Source organism: Camellia sinensis, chromosome 13, assembly GCF_055761805.1.
Source record: "Camellia sinensis isolate YWXY chromosome 13, ASM5576180v1, whole genome shotgun sequence".
In the NCBI taxonomy this organism is placed as follows: domain Eukaryota; kingdom Viridiplantae; phylum Streptophyta; class Magnoliopsida; order Ericales; family Theaceae; genus Camellia; species Camellia sinensis.
This window is the reverse complement of record NC_138973.1, coordinates 67,333,941-67,354,517: the sequence shown is the minus strand read 5'-3', so window position 1 is coordinate 67,354,517 and position 20,577 is coordinate 67,333,941. Positions and strand designations below refer to the sequence as shown.

At 32.1% G+C, this 20,577-nt stretch overlaps 1 protein-coding gene across 1 annotated transcript; it reads right to left on the bottom strand.

Moving 5' to 3' along the window:
- Positions 1-18,404: 18,404 nt before the first annotated feature.
- On the bottom strand, positions 18,405-19,700 carry LOC145805458 (uncharacterized). The gene is made up of 3 exons (XM_082900594.1): positions 19,432-19,700; positions 19,100-19,311; positions 18,405-19,012 (listed from the first exon to the last, which is right to left on the bottom strand). Exons 1-3 carry the CDS (start codon positions 19,698-19,700, stop codon positions 18,405-18,407), a joined length of 1,089 nt encoding a protein of 362 aa, XP_082756720.1.
- Between the last annotated feature and the right edge of the window lie 877 nt (positions 19,701-20,577).

Genomic DNA, 20,577 nt, shown 5'->3' with positions numbered 1-20,577 from the left:
AAGTTACCGTCATAATTTAACCGAGTTTACCTTTATGTTTGCTTTCTTTTAGGTTTTCTTGTGCCCCTTGAGAACCTTGTTTTGAGCCTTCTCGTTTATCTTTTCTACCTTAAAATAAGAATTTTAAAAAAAAAAATTTAAAAAAAGAGAAGAGGAAGAAGAAGAAGAAGAAGAAAAAGAAGATAAAGGTACCTCAGCTTGAACATGAAGTGTAAAATCATTAAAAATATTATAATGTGTAATTCAATATTTTTTTCATTTTTTTTTTTTTTGGGTTAAAACTGTCTCACTAATTTTTTTTTTTTTTTTTATCAGGGAAAAAAACTTTATTAATGCAATCAAATGTAAAAAAATCAATAAAGGAGAGAAAGGTAGGTGCATAATATACAATTTATCCCAAGTGTAGATTCAAACTGATATCCTAATAAACTTAGGTTATGTGTGAATTATGAATTTAAATAGAAATTTGAAAAGAAAAAAAAAATTCTTACACAAATTCATAATTCAAACAAAGTATTCAACTTTATTTCTTCAAGAAACAAAGGCCATTTATTCCAATGAGGAACAAAAGTTTGACTTCGAGAATGATTGTCTCTACCTGTTTAGCTCTCATCAAGAGTAAAAAAGCTAACATCTTCAATTACTTTTTCACATTCACAATTTTGACCAACCATGAACCACATTCTTTTAAAATTCTTGTTATTTTTCATGAAAAATAATCACAAAAATTTTATACTAAAATTATGCAGCAATGGCTTTCTCAAAAATACAAGTCGCATTAATGAACATTTTTTTAAAAAGTAATAGGAAGTAATATCATTCTAAATAAAATTTATATATAAACAATTTATTTATATAACACTACTCATTCTTCATAAGATTAGATCACGTGGCTAGAGCTAGAGCTGTACATTTATTACATCCATTTGTAAATCATGAAAAAGCATAGGAAACTAGAGGCACTATTGAGATGAGTTTGAGTTTTGAGTAAATATCAAACAATGGATTGGATTGCTAGAGCCAAAGTCAGAAAAGCCATAGAAAGTTTGATTTTTAAAACCAATGAAGGTCAACAAATCGTTAAGTGTGAGCTTTTATTCAAATATAACAGACAGAAAAGTTTGAGAGACAAGCATCTCAGTCCATACTAATTACAAAACCTACATCTATGGAATGTTTGCTTTTGGTTTGATTTAAGCATGATGTTGCATGATGCCAAAAATGAATGTTGTGGGGAGTGGGAATATGTCCCACATGAGTTTGCTGGGACTCTTGATTTACCTTATAAAGTGTGTCATACTCAAATTTTAAAAAGCTTAATCTAGTGAAGGAAGAACAAAATCATGTGTATCTCCGTAGTACAAAACGACAGTATCTTGGTGTGTACTCTGATACTAAAATAGTCCACATAACTGTTTATTTTTCTTCAATTTGAATCTAATTATTTATAAATAAGTTATCTCAAACACCACAAGAGGCATTTCAAACATTATAGGGATTGAAGGTATTTGTTGAGGATAAAAATAATAAAATTAGGTGTTTCTCTAACAACTTAGATTTTAAAATAAGCTCATAGTCAATAAGTTAACATGATATCATAGTCAGATTATCTATCTTTTAAACGAACTAGGTCTAACCTAAATAGCCACCACGACTAGTCCTAACGGGAGGTCATGGGTATCTTTTAGATGAACTAGTGTCTAATTTAAGCTTTTCTGATTTTCACATCTCAACATGACAGAATTTGAAGGGCTTGTAGAGTCCACCACATGTTGCATTTTAATTATTTGAACCGTTTATGTTTTAAGACTTGTTGAGTAGAATGTTCATATAAAAAATAATAATTGGACATCAGTAGGCATATATTTGAATTAAATTTGTATTACAAAAAATGTATAGTTATTCTTAAAATTATATTTCTCGTCCATTTTTTAAAAATAAATACAATTTAAACATATAGCTACCGATATCCAATCATCTTAATTTTTTATATGAATATTTTACTCAACGAATGTAAAAAATGTATAATTCGAATCACCAAAATTAGTTTCAAAATTAACTTGCTAAGGGGTTGTTTGGGGTGTCCTAAATAAGTGTACTTTTTGTCTTTTTGAACTAAAAAATTGAGAAAAAAAATATGGATGTTTGGGTTAATTTTTTGACTTTTTATGGAAAAATGTGTATTAAAAAATTGAATAAATTAGTGTGTATAAAAAAATTAAGATTGAGAGTTATGCAGTCGTAATTTTTGACTTTAAGTGAATAGTGATAACTTTTTAAATTTTTGAATAATTTTTTGACTTTTTGACGTTTTTATAAGTTACCAAACTTGGCCTAAGTGCAAATGCTTTTACAAGTTGATACGACAGACTTGAAAAAAGTCGAACCCAACAATTTAATGGTATCTTTCTTCTCATAGAAACTTCTCGCATTAACTAGGCTTTTGTGTCCAAAATTTGAAAATCAGTTGTTACATAAGATGGAATCGCTTTTACAATTGAAAAATGTTATAAGTCTAAATTTTTTTACTAAATAAATAATCAAATTTCTTGCATAAAAGTGCGGGGTTTACAAAATTACAGACCCCATAGGTAGAAAATTTTACATCCTTAGCATTACCCTTTATAATTAATAGGAGGGAAATAAATTGCTTAAAATGAAAATTTACGGAAAGAAAAAAGATATTAGTCATCAATCAATTAATTGGGAACACCAAAAAATTCATATTTATTTTGTAAACCAAGATCCTTGAGTTGTTTCAATTTTAACCTCCAAATAAATCTGTTTTTGTGATCCAAAAAATGTGCATTTCATATTCTGAGGCTAACAAACAACCCAACCATAAAGAAAATAAAGAGAAAAATAATATTTTTTTTAAAAAGTTTTTGTTTTTGACTTATTTGGTAAGATGGATTTGTTGAGAAATTGTTTTTCTTAAATGAAATAGAAAGGAGAAAAAAATAAGATGGGAGGAGCAGAATTCCTTTTTTTTTAATTGGTTGGATTTGGAAAAGAATGAATACAAATTCTTGAAAGTTGTTTTATTGCTTTGATTACCATACACAAAAATGAATGAAATTGATATACAAACATAATATTTATATATAAAAAAAATTTAAAAGAAAAACTAATTCAAAATGATGTAATAGTAATATTTATAAATTTTAAACTATAACGGTAGATGTTGATCAAAAATGGTCTCATCATTGTGTGTATAAAAATTTTATTTGTCTAGTATTATTCAAAATTAATTCTTTTGGATGATGTATTTTGCCTATTTTTATTTTTATTTTTGCATAGCCAAATAAATAGAAATGGGTTTATTAGGAGCATGATATAGATCTATGTTAGGTTATATTTAGTTTATAAATTTGAGAAGAAATTTAAAAAGAGAAAGAAAAAATATGCATGAAAACGTATGCATGAACTATAGGTTAAATGTCATATATTTTATTTATATTTCAGTTATCTTTTTTTTTTTTCTTATAAAATTTCTATTCAAATCTTTGAACCACCCGCAACGTTAAAAAAAGTGTATTGATAGTTGTTGGTTTGATTTTGTTGGGCTCTACCTTTTTTTATTCATCAAATCTAAAAAACAAAATAGTGTTGGTGGAGAGGGTCTTTTTATGATACAGAATCTGATGAGTTGCCGAAATTCTCTTTTTTTCATCTTTGAATGAATAAAATGATGTTTTGACTAATCCCTGTTCTCTCTACTCAAAAACATATATGACCCAGGCCCCCCCACCTTGCCCTTCTCTTCCTCCCTATTCGTGGTTTGGTGGCTTGTCTCTCTCACTCATTCTTTTTGCTCTAATTATGAATTTGAAAGATTGTCTTTAAATCATAGATTCAAATAGGAATTTGTAAAGAACTCTACAACTTTAAGAGATGGTGTTTGAAACCTAAGTATCAAAATTTTTTCTTATTTAAATTGATACTCTGAACTTTCAAAAAAAACATAATCCAATCCCCCTGTTGTGTGGAAAAACATATCTGACCTATAGCAAATAAGTGGCATGCTCTTTGAATAGTGAAGAGACATATCATGACTTTTCTCTTTTATTTTTCAAATAAGACCAGTATGTCCTCTATCCGATAATTTCTCTATTCTTACAATAAGAACATGACAACAGTCTTCTTTTCTTTTCTTTTTTTTCTTTGAGGAACGAGAATTATTTGATAAGTCAAATCTACTAGAAAATTGTTGATTTTAATCTTTAATTTTTTACAATGCTAATCATTGGAGTATGTTTTCCATAATTTAATTATTTACTCTATACAAAATATACAGTGAGACTCGTATTAACAAATAAGTATTATAGCTTCTATTTTTCGTTTGAAAACAAAAAATATGATGAACAATGAGATTATGCATGCCATTTTTCTTACAATGCTAAGAGGATATTATTCATTTATGTATTTATCAGTCATTTTTTATTTTTTTATGATTTTTAGATTGATTTTTGACTTGTAAAATGAAATATGAGGCCTGCACATAGCGAAAATGAATATGATTATTCAATTTACATTAAAAAAAAAAATTTATTATTTGTCTCCCTTGAATCGATTGAACCTAACATCCTCAGTTCATACATAATCAAATAAGATCTCATGGCTAGTCCCAAAATATCATTTAATGTCTAGTCCGTGATCAAATTGGAGAGTACTGTTGGGCCCGTAGAGATCCACCACGGGTCCGGTTTTGATAATCTGAACCGTTCAATGTATAGAACTCGTTGAGTATTATATACCTGTAAATAATCACGTTGATCAGATATGATAGCTATCTCATCAGATTAGATTTATGTCAACCATTTAATTTTCCACTGTCTATTTTTTTATACAAAACTAATTTGATTACATAGTTATCGATATCCGATCAACGTGATGTTTTACAGGCATATAGTACTCGATGAGTTTTACACATTGAACAATTTAGATTATCGAAATGAAACCCCTGGTGAGCTCCCAAGAGCCCAACAATATCCTCCAATCCATGTCGAACTGGAGGGAAGCCAGCCCCCATTTAATAATATACAAAAAAAAAAAAAAAAAAAAAACTTTATCTAGACCTCTAGCTATGCTATTATTATAAGTAAAGATTATACATTAAAAACAAGTTGTGGATATATATAGGCATTGAGTTGGAGCAATTGAGACAAATATCCTCTTAATTTAAAAATAAAATAAAATCAACCAGGGTGTTTGGTTCCAAAGAAGGGAAGACAAATGTAGAACATTATAAATAAATAAAGTAGAGAATTTGTTTATACAAATAATTCCATTTGGGGAAGTTGAGAAATTGGTCATCTTCCAACTAAACAAATCTTTAAAGACAATAAGCTAGTGCATGATTGATTATACAAATTAGCAATACAAACAGGTGCACTTAACTTGGATGGTTTGGTTCTCAAAAACACCATAGTAATTTAAAGAAGAGGGAACAGGCATCCAATGTGGTTGACACAATATTATTGTATCCCCTTTTGGTATTATTAAAGCTATTTATCTTTCACACAATGTGAAAGTTGATTTCAATAAATTTTGTAAAACTTAAAAAACATATTGAACATATAAACTAGACACAATTTTAGATAACCTTACATATTGAAATCCATATACAATTTTTGTGTCTTAGTTGTATGTTTGTTGATATCTTTATTATAATGTTTTCAACATTACTATCAAAAAAATTACATAATAATATTAATAATATTTGTTAAATAATTTAGGCTAATAAAATTTTTGATTACACCACTAAAATAAATAATAATAAAAAACTAGGATGATCCACCAGAGATGTCTACCCCAGTTACCCAAATAATAATGTCCTCATGGTTTCGGTAGCCATGATTGTTTCTTTCTTCTTTTATTTTTTCATCTTTTTTTCCTTTTCCTTTTCCTATTTTAGGTTCTAAACATCTATAAGACTATAATCAATTTTGGGCTTGACTAGAGAGAAGTCACTGCTATCATTCTTTTGAATATTAATTTGTGCTGTTAGCTTCACTTCACTTGTACAGTAATTGTCTGAAACAAAAGTAAAATCTTTGTGGAATTTCTAAGCATATCTTGTTAGAGCCCACACCAAAATTTTCAAATTTTTAGTCAAATTAGAGCTATTTTTTTATTTTAGTTAGTCATCTCTTGGCACTTACTGTATCAAACTCTCTATTCTAACTTATTCTTATTAAAATATTATTTTCTTATTGTGTTTGTTAGCCTTTCTTTTTTTATTAAATTGATAAGTTATCAATCAAATAATTCTTAAAAAATAAAAAATAAAAAAATAAAAGTTGACGTTGACTGATTGACCAGACAGACATCCGGTAACACACAAGTAGCGATGAACAGTACCTCACTTGTTATAACAAGTTACTGTAGCCATCGTAAATTTTGACGAGTTTCAAGCGAGTTTAATGGAATTAATTTTTTTTAATTTATTAACTAAAAAATGATTTTAAAAAGTTTAATGAAGATGCTCTTACTGCTCACTTTTTCTCTGCTTCTTAAACATAATCATCTATCATAATTCATTCAGCCTTCTAAAGTTCATAGCTTTAAAGAAATGTCTCACACATTTATAACTTCAAGGTTCCTAACATTTACCTGTTTTGTTCAACCAAAAAAATATTTAACTTTTACAAATCTGGTGAAAAAAAAAATTCAAAGTTTGACTTTTATAATATAACAAATTTTTAATTTTATCAATTTAATTTATTTTTTTAAGTAAAATTGAGGGGAAAAAATATATTTCAATCATTAAACTCATTGTAGGACACATACATAAAATGTCTAACATACAAATTTTCTGTTTAAACGAAAACAGACAAACAATTTAAATTAAAAATAAATAAAAAATTTAAAATTTAAAATTTAAATTGACAAAATTAAAAACTCATGCAAAGGCCAAATTGTGAGATTTTTTTTTATAATTTTTCCTTTTAAATTTTATAATTTGCACGTGGGCCATATCCGGCTGATCCTACACCACTACATAATGACGCATTAAATAATAACACTAAGGTAGTGTTTAGTAGAGTTTTAGAATTGTGATTTGAGAATAAAGTTGTATTTTGAGTTTGTGAGTTTTGGAATTATGATTTGAGTGTAAAAAATTTGTTTGGTTATAAGTTTTGAAAAGAGTTTTAAATTGAGTTTGAATTGAGTAATGTGACATATGATATTTGATACAAAAATTTATAACTTATAACCAAACACACAATCCAAAATTCTATTCAAAACTCATAAAAAAATTCTAAAAAAATTTCACAAACATATTTTTTTTTTTTTGTAATATAAAAGTAATAGGTGCACAAAAAAAAAAAAAAAAAAACCGAACACTGTTTCGGTCAACCAACCGGACGACCGGTGGGACGTCACGTAGGACATCTGGTTAACTCAAATTTTTCCACTTTAGAAAGAGTTTTGAAAAGTGAGTGTGGAATTAAATTTTGAAAACGCTAAACAAACACTACACTCAAAAATGAGTGTAGAATTATATTTTGAAAGCTCCACCAAACGGAGCCTAAAATTTTCAAAGCCAGAAATTCAAAAAATTTGAATAGCAGTATAGCCATTTTGTGCTGTCAGCCATAGAAGCGAGCTTGGAAGGGTAAAAGACGGCTCCAGCAGACTCGCTCAAGCATCGCTAAGATGGTTGTGAGCTACAGTACATCGCCTGGACAAGCAAGCTACTGTTCATGGGCCTTTTAATTTTTTATTTGTTTTTGGCTACTGAATTTTGTTTTTGACGGTAAAATTTTTCCCTTATTTTGGCGCTAAAAGTTCTATCAGTACCTCCCCAACAAATCCATAGAGAAAGCATTCCAAATCTCACAAACTCTCTCATCCTCTCTATCTTTTTCTCAAACTTTTTGCTCAATGGAGGTAATAAGGCCTCGTTTGAGAACCCTCCCGTTTAGCCAAAAAGCTAAAAAGTTACTAAAAAAGTCAAAAAACCAACAACATATACCAAAAAGTCAAAGATTCTCTTTTTTCTCTACTTTTTGCACATCTTTTCGTAAAAAATCAAAAAGTCATCCCAAACATATTAATTTTTTTTAGCTCATATTTTAGCCAAATAGTCAAAAAATTACTAAATTAGCCCGTTTCCAAACGAGGCCTAAGTTTTGTCATTTCTGTTTATTTGTCTATGTATTTGTATTGCATACCATATGTTTGTTGTAATTCCTATTAGAATATAGATTGTAAATTGTACCCAATTATTTTATCCCATTAGATGAGCTTCATATAGGCAGAACACTTTAAATTTCTGCTCCATTGAATGAATTCCATATGACATGAATTCCATAAATTTCATATGCTTTCCATTGACATAAATTCCATAGACAGAACACTTTAAACATAAATTCCCATATGTTTGGTGCATGTGCAACCTAAATTCTCTTATGTCATGAATTCCATATGACATAATTTCTCTTAAACATAAATTCACTTTAAATGCTTTCTATAGACAGAATACTTTAAACATAAATTCCATATGACATGAAAAACTCTCTTATGTTTGGTACATGTGCAACCTAAAATGTCCTTAATTTGTTTTTCTATATGCTGATAAAAAAATATTTTATTTTTTATTTTGTGCTTAGTTAGTTGATATTTTCTTACCCTTCTTAACTGTTGATGATTTGTTATTTATTATTTTTTAAAAATCTGTGGTTAATAGCAAATGTAGTAAGAATTAACAAAGTTTTTAAAACAAGAGCAGAGCAGTGTTTGTATCTATAACTACCAAAGCAATGTTTGTATCTATAACTACCAAAGTCGGTTGACAGAAAAGTTGAACTGCTAATCTCTGTGTGGGTAGTTGGACAATCTGAGGAAACAAATTCATATATTTAGACAAATTTTAATGAATAAACCTGACTGGACTTCGAAATGGGCTAAATTAATGGTAGTTGAGTGTAATTGAACAATTTGCAGGTTGATTGCTATTATTAAACAAAAAAACCTGCTTCAATTATACATCAGCATCATCATCACCAACTCTTAGCCACAAACTTTAGGCAAAACCCAAAAGCAAGCAATTACCAAATTAGTCCTACCACCTTAGGAAAGAGTGTTAGATAATGAAAACAGGGTACAAAATAGAAATGGAGATGAAACGCCTCCACCTCAACAGAATAGAGACCCAAATTACACACTCAAAACTATGTTTCCTAAAGCAAGTAGTCTAAAACTTAACTCTTGTGGATTGATTGATAGCCTTATGTAGAAAATTGCTGATATTGATGTGAAGCTGGTTGAGCTTTACTTTATAGTTCTTTGAAACAAGAAAGGTAGGATTAGTGATAACAAGATATAATGGTGCTAGTAGTGGTTTGTAAATCATAAAGTATTATGATGCAGCGGATAAAATATCAGAATCATACCTTTTAGTAGAGCCTGAAGCGATGAATCTCGTGGGTAAATCACGTGCTTCCAGGATGTGAACAACCAACCCAGCAGTAGAGTGATACTATAAAAGGAATATCACCCACACAAGTCACAGTGTAGAAGCTGGATCGTTCTCATATAGGAAAGAGTTAGAGAGAGAGTCTGGGAAAAAAGGTTATGGATAAAAACCACATAACGTATCTGATATACGTATCTGATATATCAATATATTATCTAAAATATATAATCAGATATATAACCACCAATATCTATCTATCCATCTATCCATATCTATTGATATGATAGATATAGATATCCTGAATGGTTATCCAAATAAGTTTTGAATTAAACTTCAAACTTACATGGCTCAGGTTCAAAAGGTTCAAAGGGTCATGCCACATGGGCGCCCAATTTCTAACATCTCCCACTCGCACATGAGTTGGCATGACACTACCACATCTCTATCTCAATCTCCCCAAAAATGAACAATCTCATACTAGCCAATGCACCGTGCGACTGCTGAGAACACCTGTATGTGGGAGCTCTATACTAGAAACTCAAAATGAGCCAATATAGAGACATCAACCCAAAAAGAACAGAAATAGTGTCTCATATACCCCAGACCCATCTAATTACACCGGTCCAAAAAACATCTCTAATCCCTCAAAAAGAGCATGTTTGACCCTCTCAATTCTTGCAATATATTCACACTCAATCCGCCTCTCATACAGAGCGATGTGAGTTGCCCGCAGTAAATATACAACAGTGGTGTAATACTAGATAATCTTCCCTTTGCCCTCATGCCATTTAGTTTAGGATTGACCGTTTTTCCAGTGATGTCCCTTAAGGCCGAATCATACATGACCGCAGGCAACATACCAAAGTAGCAGAACATCAACGCCTTACCTTATGACATAGTCAAAAGTCACAAAAGGGTACATAAATGAAATTCATATCAATAATGACACGTAAGACTCACACGGTGAGGAAACAGGGATCCATTCTCTCACCTCATTACTCGGTCGCCAAGCACATATAGTATGAATACATGTTACGGTGGAGTAACTCTTCCAAAAGAGTGACATCATACTCGATACACCGTACAGATATTAGTCTAGTCGTTTTCTAGCGCCTAACCCGAATTCTGTATTTGCTTGCCTTCTAGGCGCCAAATGAGATCCCGCATCTGGCTAATCATAACAGGCATAACATGGAAAGTGGGTGCTAACATCCATGTTTGGTCCTTAACACGACCTCATCTTGGTTGTAACCAAGGCGACATGCATAGTAGATAATTTAAGCCTCTCTTGGCTCCAAATAAAAAATAAACCACTAGTCTCATCCTTGCTCGCTCCCAAGCGCCAAGAGTGATTGCTCGTGTGAGTGAGCCAATCTTGCCTGCTGACATCATCATCTGCTAATCATTATGACACAAACCATAATTGTGTCAACATCCCATCATCTCACAACAAATAAGTGATCGATATAAAAAACATGACCACAGCTTGCGCAATTCTAGATTCCAAACACAAGCCTTATCAGCACCTCTTGCGATAAACATATACAACGGAATCCTCCATGAAGTGATTCAAGATCACTACCTCTTGCGCAATAACCTCTCTAAAGATATTTTGGTGACCAATTTGCGTTCATTCTTGACGCGCCCAACTAGCGCATTGAATCTTACAAAGAGCAAATTAATACTACTAGTAAAGCATTATATCCACAGTCTAATGAGCAAGGTCAATGTTTAAACAACTCAGTTGACCATTTACCAAAGATAACACTTATCATGCCAAATACGCCCACATAGCGTACTTTAGGCTCCCACAACAAAGAAAAGATCAAAGAATATAGGTCAACTGTTTCTCCCAAAGACAATCCAAGGATTCACTCAATAGCTAAGGCTCTGGCTTTTACCAATAGGTAAGTCAATGGGTTTGCAATTTTGCATCTAGAATCGTTCTAGGATATTCCTTATGTAAGTCATCGAAGACAAAACAGGAATTCTCCCAAAACAATCCCTAAGGATCGTACATCCGAGCATATAAATTACATCACACATGTCCATCATATCTAAAACAAAGGACTGCCCACCCTAGGTGGCAACAACGCTATAAATTCCTGGCTCATAATGGCTAAGTAAGGAAAACTTCTTTTGGACCATTGATCATGCCTCAATGGTCTTCATCGATCATCGTTGGCCTATCATGGCTTGACGAAATTTAAGAACCACTATTTGGATAACTGTTTTAAGCTGTAAAAGATTTATTAGAACTAGCAACCTTTTTGCGCTCCTAACTTTTCACCATAAAAGCAGAAGATAAATCCCTACGGATCTACTTATCCAATTCTCTAACGAGAAAGTTATGTCACAATGTCCACAAATCAATGTTTCGAACTTATGTCAATCATAGCCTAAGTCAAAATAACCTCACTCCCCCAAGAGGAAGTCTTCTCATGGTCTACACTTTCCTCAATGGTGCGACTTTTCGGTATCTAGCGAGCCTTATGCCTCAACAATGACTATCCAAATTACGCATAACTTCAGAACAATTTCGCGTCATAATCGAAAGTCAACCAAATTATAAAAATGGTTAATACTCAAAGATTTTGTCTTAAACTGCGCAACATTGATCCACTTTCTAAAAACAGGGGACTAGAGCCTTTGGCATTATCCTAGGCTCTTTATCATCTTGCAGAGCAATCATGAATGTTTCCTTCTCAATCACCCAGTGATGACGTGAAAAATTTTCATATTCGCTGCCACGCAACTAAGAATGTAGAGTGTTCTTTTCTAATAGAGTAATCCATTAGTAGGCACATCGCTCCCACTGTCCCTGGGATATTGGAAATTTCTTTCCATTCTCAAGTAGGCTACATAAAAGCGCTATGCTTAGAATTCTCTATCTTAAAGAGTTCCAAAACTCTATTCACGTCACCTTTACTAAGAAAACTTTATGTGACTTAGTTACACTATCACAAAGCTGCTTACCTATATGCACATGACCCGGAGGGCTTACATGACCGCATACAATAATGCGCCACACGACCCTATGTGTTTACAAGACAGCATACAATAATGCGCTATAGAACCCTAGGTCTTAACTTCGCAACCTTATGAGAAGTAAAATAAAGATAAGCTGCTTAACGGTTACAGATCGCCCATAGATGGCTCTCCGCTAACCCACTACTCAAATGGAGTGTAAAATCTGATATGGAGGGCACTTAGTTAGGGATATAGGCAACAAACTAGTGCAATTCCCAATTAGGAAACATTTTGCGCCATTATCCACCTAACATTAACAATATTTAATTCCTTATCTCTACTACACCATTGTGTTGTTGAGTACTAGGAATAATCAATTTTCTAAGCATCCATTTCTCTTCACAGAGCTTTCTAAAAAAAAAACTCAAATAGATACTCACCACCTTGGTCAAAACTAAAAGCACAAAAGCTCTTATCTAATTGATCTCAACCTCATATGTGCGATGTCAAAAATCAGCTCAAAACTTTTGACTTATAGGGGATCAAATAATCTTGACACAGATGTGTATCGTAATCTATAAATGTGTCGAGATTAAGGCTTAGCTATCATATCCTTACACATATCTAGTCACAAATATCATAGTGGACTAAATGCGCCAAAACAAATGACCTTCTACGGCTTTCCTACTTACTTGTGCGCACCCATTGCGAACAAAGTTACATATTCACATGAAAGCATGATGTCATAAGCGAGTAGGCCCGAGAAGGCCTACTCAAACCATCGTATCATCATCTCATTAATGTGATTAAGTATAATAAGCCACCGGTTCATGACTAATGTCATAAACTAATTTCAATCATCTTAATGTGTGAGTTCTCGAAGACAAGTTTTAAAGGTTTAGGCTCAACTAGGTAATGACTCACGATTAATTCATATTCACTAGATCATAAAAGGATGTCATGGAGATATTAAGTGCGCCTAAGTCACAAATTTAACCAGTAAGTGCTAATCCCCTGCACCGTTAAGTTAATTTTATTCTCCATACACTTTAATACATCTAGTTGAAAGATGACGATACTTCTCTTGCCATATCTATTTCTCGCTTCATAGTTACGTGCAATTAATTCTACTATCCACAATAAGGAGAGAATAAGCTATCAATTATGACAGCTCTTGAAGTAACTTAAGCGTGAATTAGGCTAAAGAGTCTAATTTAACACAATGCTCTCACGAGCCATGCGTCAAATTCTTAGAGTCATAACAACCTTGTCGGCCTTGACCTTTTCATTATTATGCTGCAACGTTTGCGCTTAGTGGTAAACATTATTCAAAAGCGTTAGCCTAGCTAAGGAATCATACAAAGAAGCACCTCCTCATGTCTCACACATAACTGTGGAAACAGTAAGTGTCCAGACTTGGACAAGTTGGCAATGCTGATAGATTTTCCAGCCACTTGGCGCTAATCTTTTCACTTAGTGTTAATAGAGTTTGCTGCTACCAAGGGCTAATCTTTTAACTTCAAGTGATACTTCAATGTACACTATTATAGTGCATGAAATTTTGCTCCATCCACTCCCAATAATTGGGTAGAAAGCAAAAACACTGCTCATACTAGCTACTCGCCTTACACTTAATGACTAATTCATTTAAGCTCGCATTTCTTAGATGACGTGACTCTTGAATGTTACTTCATCCAATGATGCAACATCATTACAAGTCAAATTACAAAGTCAAACCGCGCCGCTCAATAGTCAAGATCATATTCAGATCTATTGAGGGCTTACTAATTTCATAACTCCAAAACTCGCCAACCAAAACTACGTAGCATGCCACTAACCATAGAGCACACATTAGTTTTTATTGTGCCAAATAAGGCAACAAAACCACGGCGACTTTGAGTCATGTTTCCTTACTTTGGCTTAATTAAGGTCTGACTTAAAGTCTCCAAGACTTTTGCTCATCTAAAAAATATGATTACATTGTTCATATTTGAACATCTCTACTAAGTCTAGGTCAACCAATTAACTTCCATAAGCTAAGTCAATTTAGAGACAAATTCGCATTGGAATTAATTTGATTAGCATAATATAATTTTGCCACAAAAATCTAAATTAAATAGTGACAATATTACACAAGTCATAAGATTGAAAATCCGCTATGCTCGTAATCATCTCTTGCGCCACAAGTGACAATTATCCAAAATTTAATTTAATTTATGCACAAAATATTGGTTTTCGGGAGTTAATCTACAAAGATTTCTCTCAACCGAATAACCTCTCACTAACTATGGCATGTCTAAAAGCATGATAAAAAATTTTAATTCCATACAATAACATCATAATATAAATTCACAACCAACTCATACTATGTCACAATTAATAATGGAATTTAAACAAATAACAATTAATCATACTATTTTAATTACAACATATTAGAAACTCTAGGCAAAAAATAGAAAAATATGTTGTATTTAATATTCAAATTATGCCATAACAGAAAGTATATCACTTCTGAAAATTTCTAGAATTTTCTGGTATTTTTTAGAATTTTAAATAATAATAAACACACATAAAATTAGAAATAAATATTCCAGAATCTGGTAAAATGCAATAACCATACCAGTAAATAGTAAACTACAACAATAGTCTACAATAAAGAATTCAGCCCCAGAAACTTAATCATACAACACCAGATGAATTTTAAAGCAGAAATAATGAATTATTATTTCAGGAAAATATTTTTTACTTTCATAAAATTTTGAAAAATTTTACAGAATATAGAAAATTTAATTCTGAGTCTAACAATACTAACCACGCTTAAAACAAAGCTATAACGAATTACTTATGACCATTTAACGCAATTCTGAATTTTAGAAAAAAAACAAACAGACCCTTAAGATCAGCAGCCAAGCCGGTGGAGAAAAAACGGCGCGGCTCAGCACACGGCGCAGCACGCGGCTTAGCACGTGGCTCAGCGCGCCGCACGCGTGGGCAGCGCGGACGGCGCGCGCGTGGCAGCGTGTGGCAGCGCGTGGAAGTGCGTGAGAGCACATGAAGGCCACTGACGACATCAGATGGCGTGTACGGCCCACGCGCTGCCTTCTAGGGTGTTTTCTGGTCCAATTTTGGTACTGCCAGACTCCATTTTCCAAAATAAATACATTTATGCTCTTAAAAATGACATTTAATGAACATAAAAAAGATGTATTTTTTTTTTACACTCTCAATCTAATGAGAGTGGAAGTGCAAAAACCATGCACTTCATCTTCCTTCTTCATTAATTTTCATGCATCTAATGTGTGTATATATTTATATAAAATTATACACCTATTTTAATGCATAAAAAAAAAACACAAAAATACCCATATTGGCTCTAGTACCAATGTAAATCATAAAGTATTATGACGCAGCGGAAAAAATATCAGAATCATACCTTTCAGTAGAGCCTGAAGCGAAGAATCTCGTGGATAAATCACGTGCTTCCAGGATGTAAACAATCAACCCAGCAATGGAGTGATACTACAAAAGGAATATCACCCACACAAGTCACAGTGCAGAAGCTGGATCGTTCTCATATGTGAGAGAGTTAGAGAGAGAGTCTGGAAAAAAATGTTATGGGTAAAAACCACATAACGTATCTGATATACGTATCCTATATATCAATATATTATCTAAAATATATAATCAGATATATAACCACCAATATCTATCTATCCATCTATCCATATCTATTGATATGATAGATATAGATATCCTGAATGGTTATCCAAATAAGTTTTAAATTAAAATTCAAACTTACATGGATAAGGTTCAAAAGGTTCAGGTTCAAAAGGTCATGCCACATGGGCGCCCAATTTCTAACAGTTGTGTTGTGGACAGTGAGTTGTAGAGGTGGTGATTAGCCACAGGATTAGTGATGACACGTTTTGTTATCATTTCTACTTTATCAGAATTTCTGTTAAGTTTAAGATTTTTTTTTTCTCAATCTATTTATAAATAAAATGGGAAATAGAGATAACTTTTGTTTGATACTCCTAGCACATGTTCTAACTTGTAATGACTTATTGTTTTGGCATGTTTCATTGTGTTTTGGTGTGCTGATAGGTTTTTGGTCAATTCGATGGAAACATAAATAAATAAATAAATTGTTCTCTGCTCTACACTGCTTTTTTAATTCTTATTTATTATTCAACCATAGGTATGGATTCACAACAAGATGGTTATTTTACCAATCTTTTATAAGAAAGGCCCAACATTGATGAACATTATCTGATGGAATCTCAATATTTGAATCAAAATACTCAGGTATATGCCCAAGAGTCTCAATTTACTGCCGAAATTGAATCTTTGTCGAAAAAACCTCAACGTGAAGGAAACTTCACAATAGAAGAAGACAAACTCCTTATATCGGCTTGGCTTAATATTAGTTTAGATGTGGTACATGGGAATGAGCAAAAACACTCTACCTATTGGAAAAGAGTATGGGATTTTTTCCATGAGCACAAGAAATTTGAGTCTAATCGAAATGAAAATTCTCTTATGAATCGATGGTCAACCATTCAGCTTGCCATGAATAAGTTTTGTGGGTGCTATGCCCAAATTGAATCATTGCATCAAGGTGGCATAATGAGGATGACAAGGTATTGAATATTGTACATCTACAATTATTATTATTTGTGAAGTTGCTAAATATTATTTATTTATTTAATTTTCAGATTTCCAAGGCAAAAATTATGTACAAGGAACTCAAGAAATTTACATTCAAAGTCGAACACTGTTGGATTATGTTAAGGGATCAACCAAAATAGGTGGTAGAGTCTGAGAAGAAAAAACAACCAAAAAGACCAAGAACAGGGACAACCTTTTCTCCTTGTACTCCGGATTCGATAAATCTAAGGGAAGACGATGTCTCACCTAATGCTTTTGTAGACTTGGAGAGACCAACCGATAGGAAGGCTGAAAATGAGCGATTGAATAAACGAAAGAACAAAGAAAGCGTACATTCGAGTATTACAAAAACTTTGGAGGACATCAAGCAAGACAAAAAGAAAATATTTGACAAGAAAATTGAAATGATTGACAAAGTGTACGTTCAAAAACAAGTAAAACTTCGTATCATGCAAGAAAAGCATGAGGTGGAACTTGAAAAGCATGAAATGGAACTTTTTAAAGAGGACGAAAGAGTTATTTTGATGGATCTCAGTGGCTTGCCGGAAATCCAACAAGAATTTTATCGTACTCGGCAGATGGAAATCATTAAGAAAAGAAGAATGAATTAGTATTCATTCTTTCTTTGCTCTTTATGATATTTTGGCTTTTGTCTAGTAGGCTAGAAACTTGATATATGATATTTTGGCTTTTGCTTTTGGTTCTGCTTTTGTCTAGGATAGATGTTGAACTCGGCAATGTTTTGGTACACAATGTTAGTTGTCTAATCTGATGTTGTTTGTGCTGTGTTGTTCTGCTGCTCTTTGTGCTGTGCTGCTGGCATTTTTGGCTTGTTTTCTAATCTATTTTTGTTGCTATTTTGCTAGTTTTTTGGGCTGTTTTGATGGTGTTTTTTGGCTATTTTTGCTGCTGCTTTTAAACTGTTTTGCTGCTGTTTTTGGCATGTTTTCTAATCTATTTTTGTCGCTATTTTGCTAGTGTTTTTGGGCTGTTTTGATGGTGTTTTTAGGCTGTTTTGCTACTATTTTTAGGCTATTTTTGCTGCTGTTTTTGAACTATTTTTGCTGTTATTTTGCTGCTATTTTTGTGGTGTTTTTGCTACTATTTTGTTGGTATTTTTGCTGCTATTTTGTGCTGTATTTTCTCTACATTGCTAATTATATATATATAAGGCATATAATTAAAGTGAAAACTATATAATTAAAAGGCATATAGAATTAAAATGATAACCATATAATTAAAAGGCATATAGAATTATAAAATTACACATAAATTAAAAGCATATACTGATTACATTCAAAACTAATAGTATACATAAAATGAAACTTCAAATTCAAAGCTTTTACAACTCACAATGTAATTGCCACAAGTGTTCGACAATGTCCGATTGGAGATGAGAATGTGTTTGCCTGTCTCTAATGTTATGATGACATTGAATGAATTCCATAAGTTCAATAGTTCTCTCCTGTAACACTGTTACTTGGGGACTGTCATCGATTTGATCATAATTGAAGTCTTTTACTCCATTGTCATCCCGCTCATCCTCAATGATCATATTATGTAGAATTATGCACACCTTCATAATATATTTAAGCATTTTAGTATTCCAAAAACGTTCCGGTCGATGCACAATTGCAAATCGTGCTTGAAGCACTCCAAATGCACGTTCTACATCTTTTCTTGTCGCCTCTAGAGCTGCAGCAAAAAGTTTTTTCTTATTTCCTTGAGAAGGAATTGTTTTCACAAATGTTAACCATTGTGGATATATACTATTGGCGAGATAGTATCCCATTGTATATTCATTACCAGTGATGGTGTAATTGACTGCAGGAGCACGCCCTTGAACAAGTTCGGTAAATACAAAAGACCTTTCTAGTACGTTGATATCATTATGAGACCCAGGTAATCCAAAAAACGCATGCCAAATCCAAAGATCATATGATGCAACAGCTTCCAAAATAATTGTTGGTTCATGAATGTGACCAGTATACATACCTTTCAACGCAGTCGGACAATTTTTTCATTTCCAATGCATACAATCAATGCTCCCCAGCATTCCAGGAAATCCACGACTTTCACCAACCACTAGTAGTTTAGCGATGTCATTGCTGTTTGGTGACCTCAAACACTCATTAGAAAAAATATCAACAACTGCTTTAACAAAATATTTTAAGCTTTCTATTGCAGTGCTTTCTCCAATTCTCACATATTCATCTATAAAATCAGCGGCTACTTCGTAAGCAAGCATCCTAAGTGCAACAGTTATCTTCTAAAGAGAAGACAAACCAAGCTTTCTAGCACAATTTCTTTTTGGAGAAAGTATGGATCGTGCGCTTCTACTGTAGCTTGAATTCGAAGAAAAAGTGAACGCTTCATCCGAAAACCTCCTTCGAAATAGCTCAGGAGGATATACAGGCAATTTAGCAAAATAGTCGAGAAAAAGCCTTTCATGACCTTGAATATGATCACGATGAATGACTTTATGACCTCGAACAGAACCACGACGTGAGCTTGATCCTATCTCACTATCTAGTAGTTCTTCATCCATAGTAACAGCTTTGAGCATCTCCAAATCATCATGAGATTCAGAGAAGTCAGAGTCATTTACAAGCATATCATAAAGAGAATTGGAAGCCATAGAGAGAGATATGGAAGTTTGGATGAAGTGGAAAATTGAGTTGAGGGTAAGATCAAATGATAGAGAATGTCTTATTTATAATAGAAAAGTACAAAAATATGACCGTTGGAAAAATATGACCATTGTAAAAATTTGAAAAAATATGACCGTTGAAAAAATACGACCATTTGAAAAATACGACAGTAGAAAAATGTAACTTTCACAAAAATATAATTATATTTAGAAGAATGAAAAAAATAATAATTTGAAAGAAGTTAGTTTTATTTTTTTTATAGATTGGAAAGAAGGTAGTTAAAGTATAAGAATATTTTAATAGAAGATAGCTAAAATAGATAGTCTTGTTGGAGTGTATATAAAAAAAAATGACTAACTAAAATAATAAAGTGAAATTTTGAATAGCTATTTTAACTATCCTTGCTGGAGATGCTCTTACATGGCCCAGATTTATTTAATTAAAATACCTTTATCTCATTTTAAAAATAAAGTAATATCATTATTTTACAGTTCGAATACCTCTTTAATAGAAATTCAAATTTTCTAAATAATTTTTTACAGTTTGAATACATCTTTAGGGCTCGTTTGGCAACATCATTTTTTAGCCAAAAATTTAAAAAGTCATTAAAAAAATTAAAAAATTAACAACCTATATCAAAAAGTCAAATATTCTCTTTTCTCTCCTACTTTTTACACATTTTTTCGTAAAAAATCAAAAAATCATTCCAAACATACTAATTTTTTTTATATCATATTTTAGTCAAAAAATTAAAAAGTTACTAAAAAAAATATGTTCCTAAACAAGGCTTAATATATTTAAGGTTAGAAATTCAAATTTTTTAAATAATTTTTTAACAAGACTAGTTATACAAAGTCCATATAC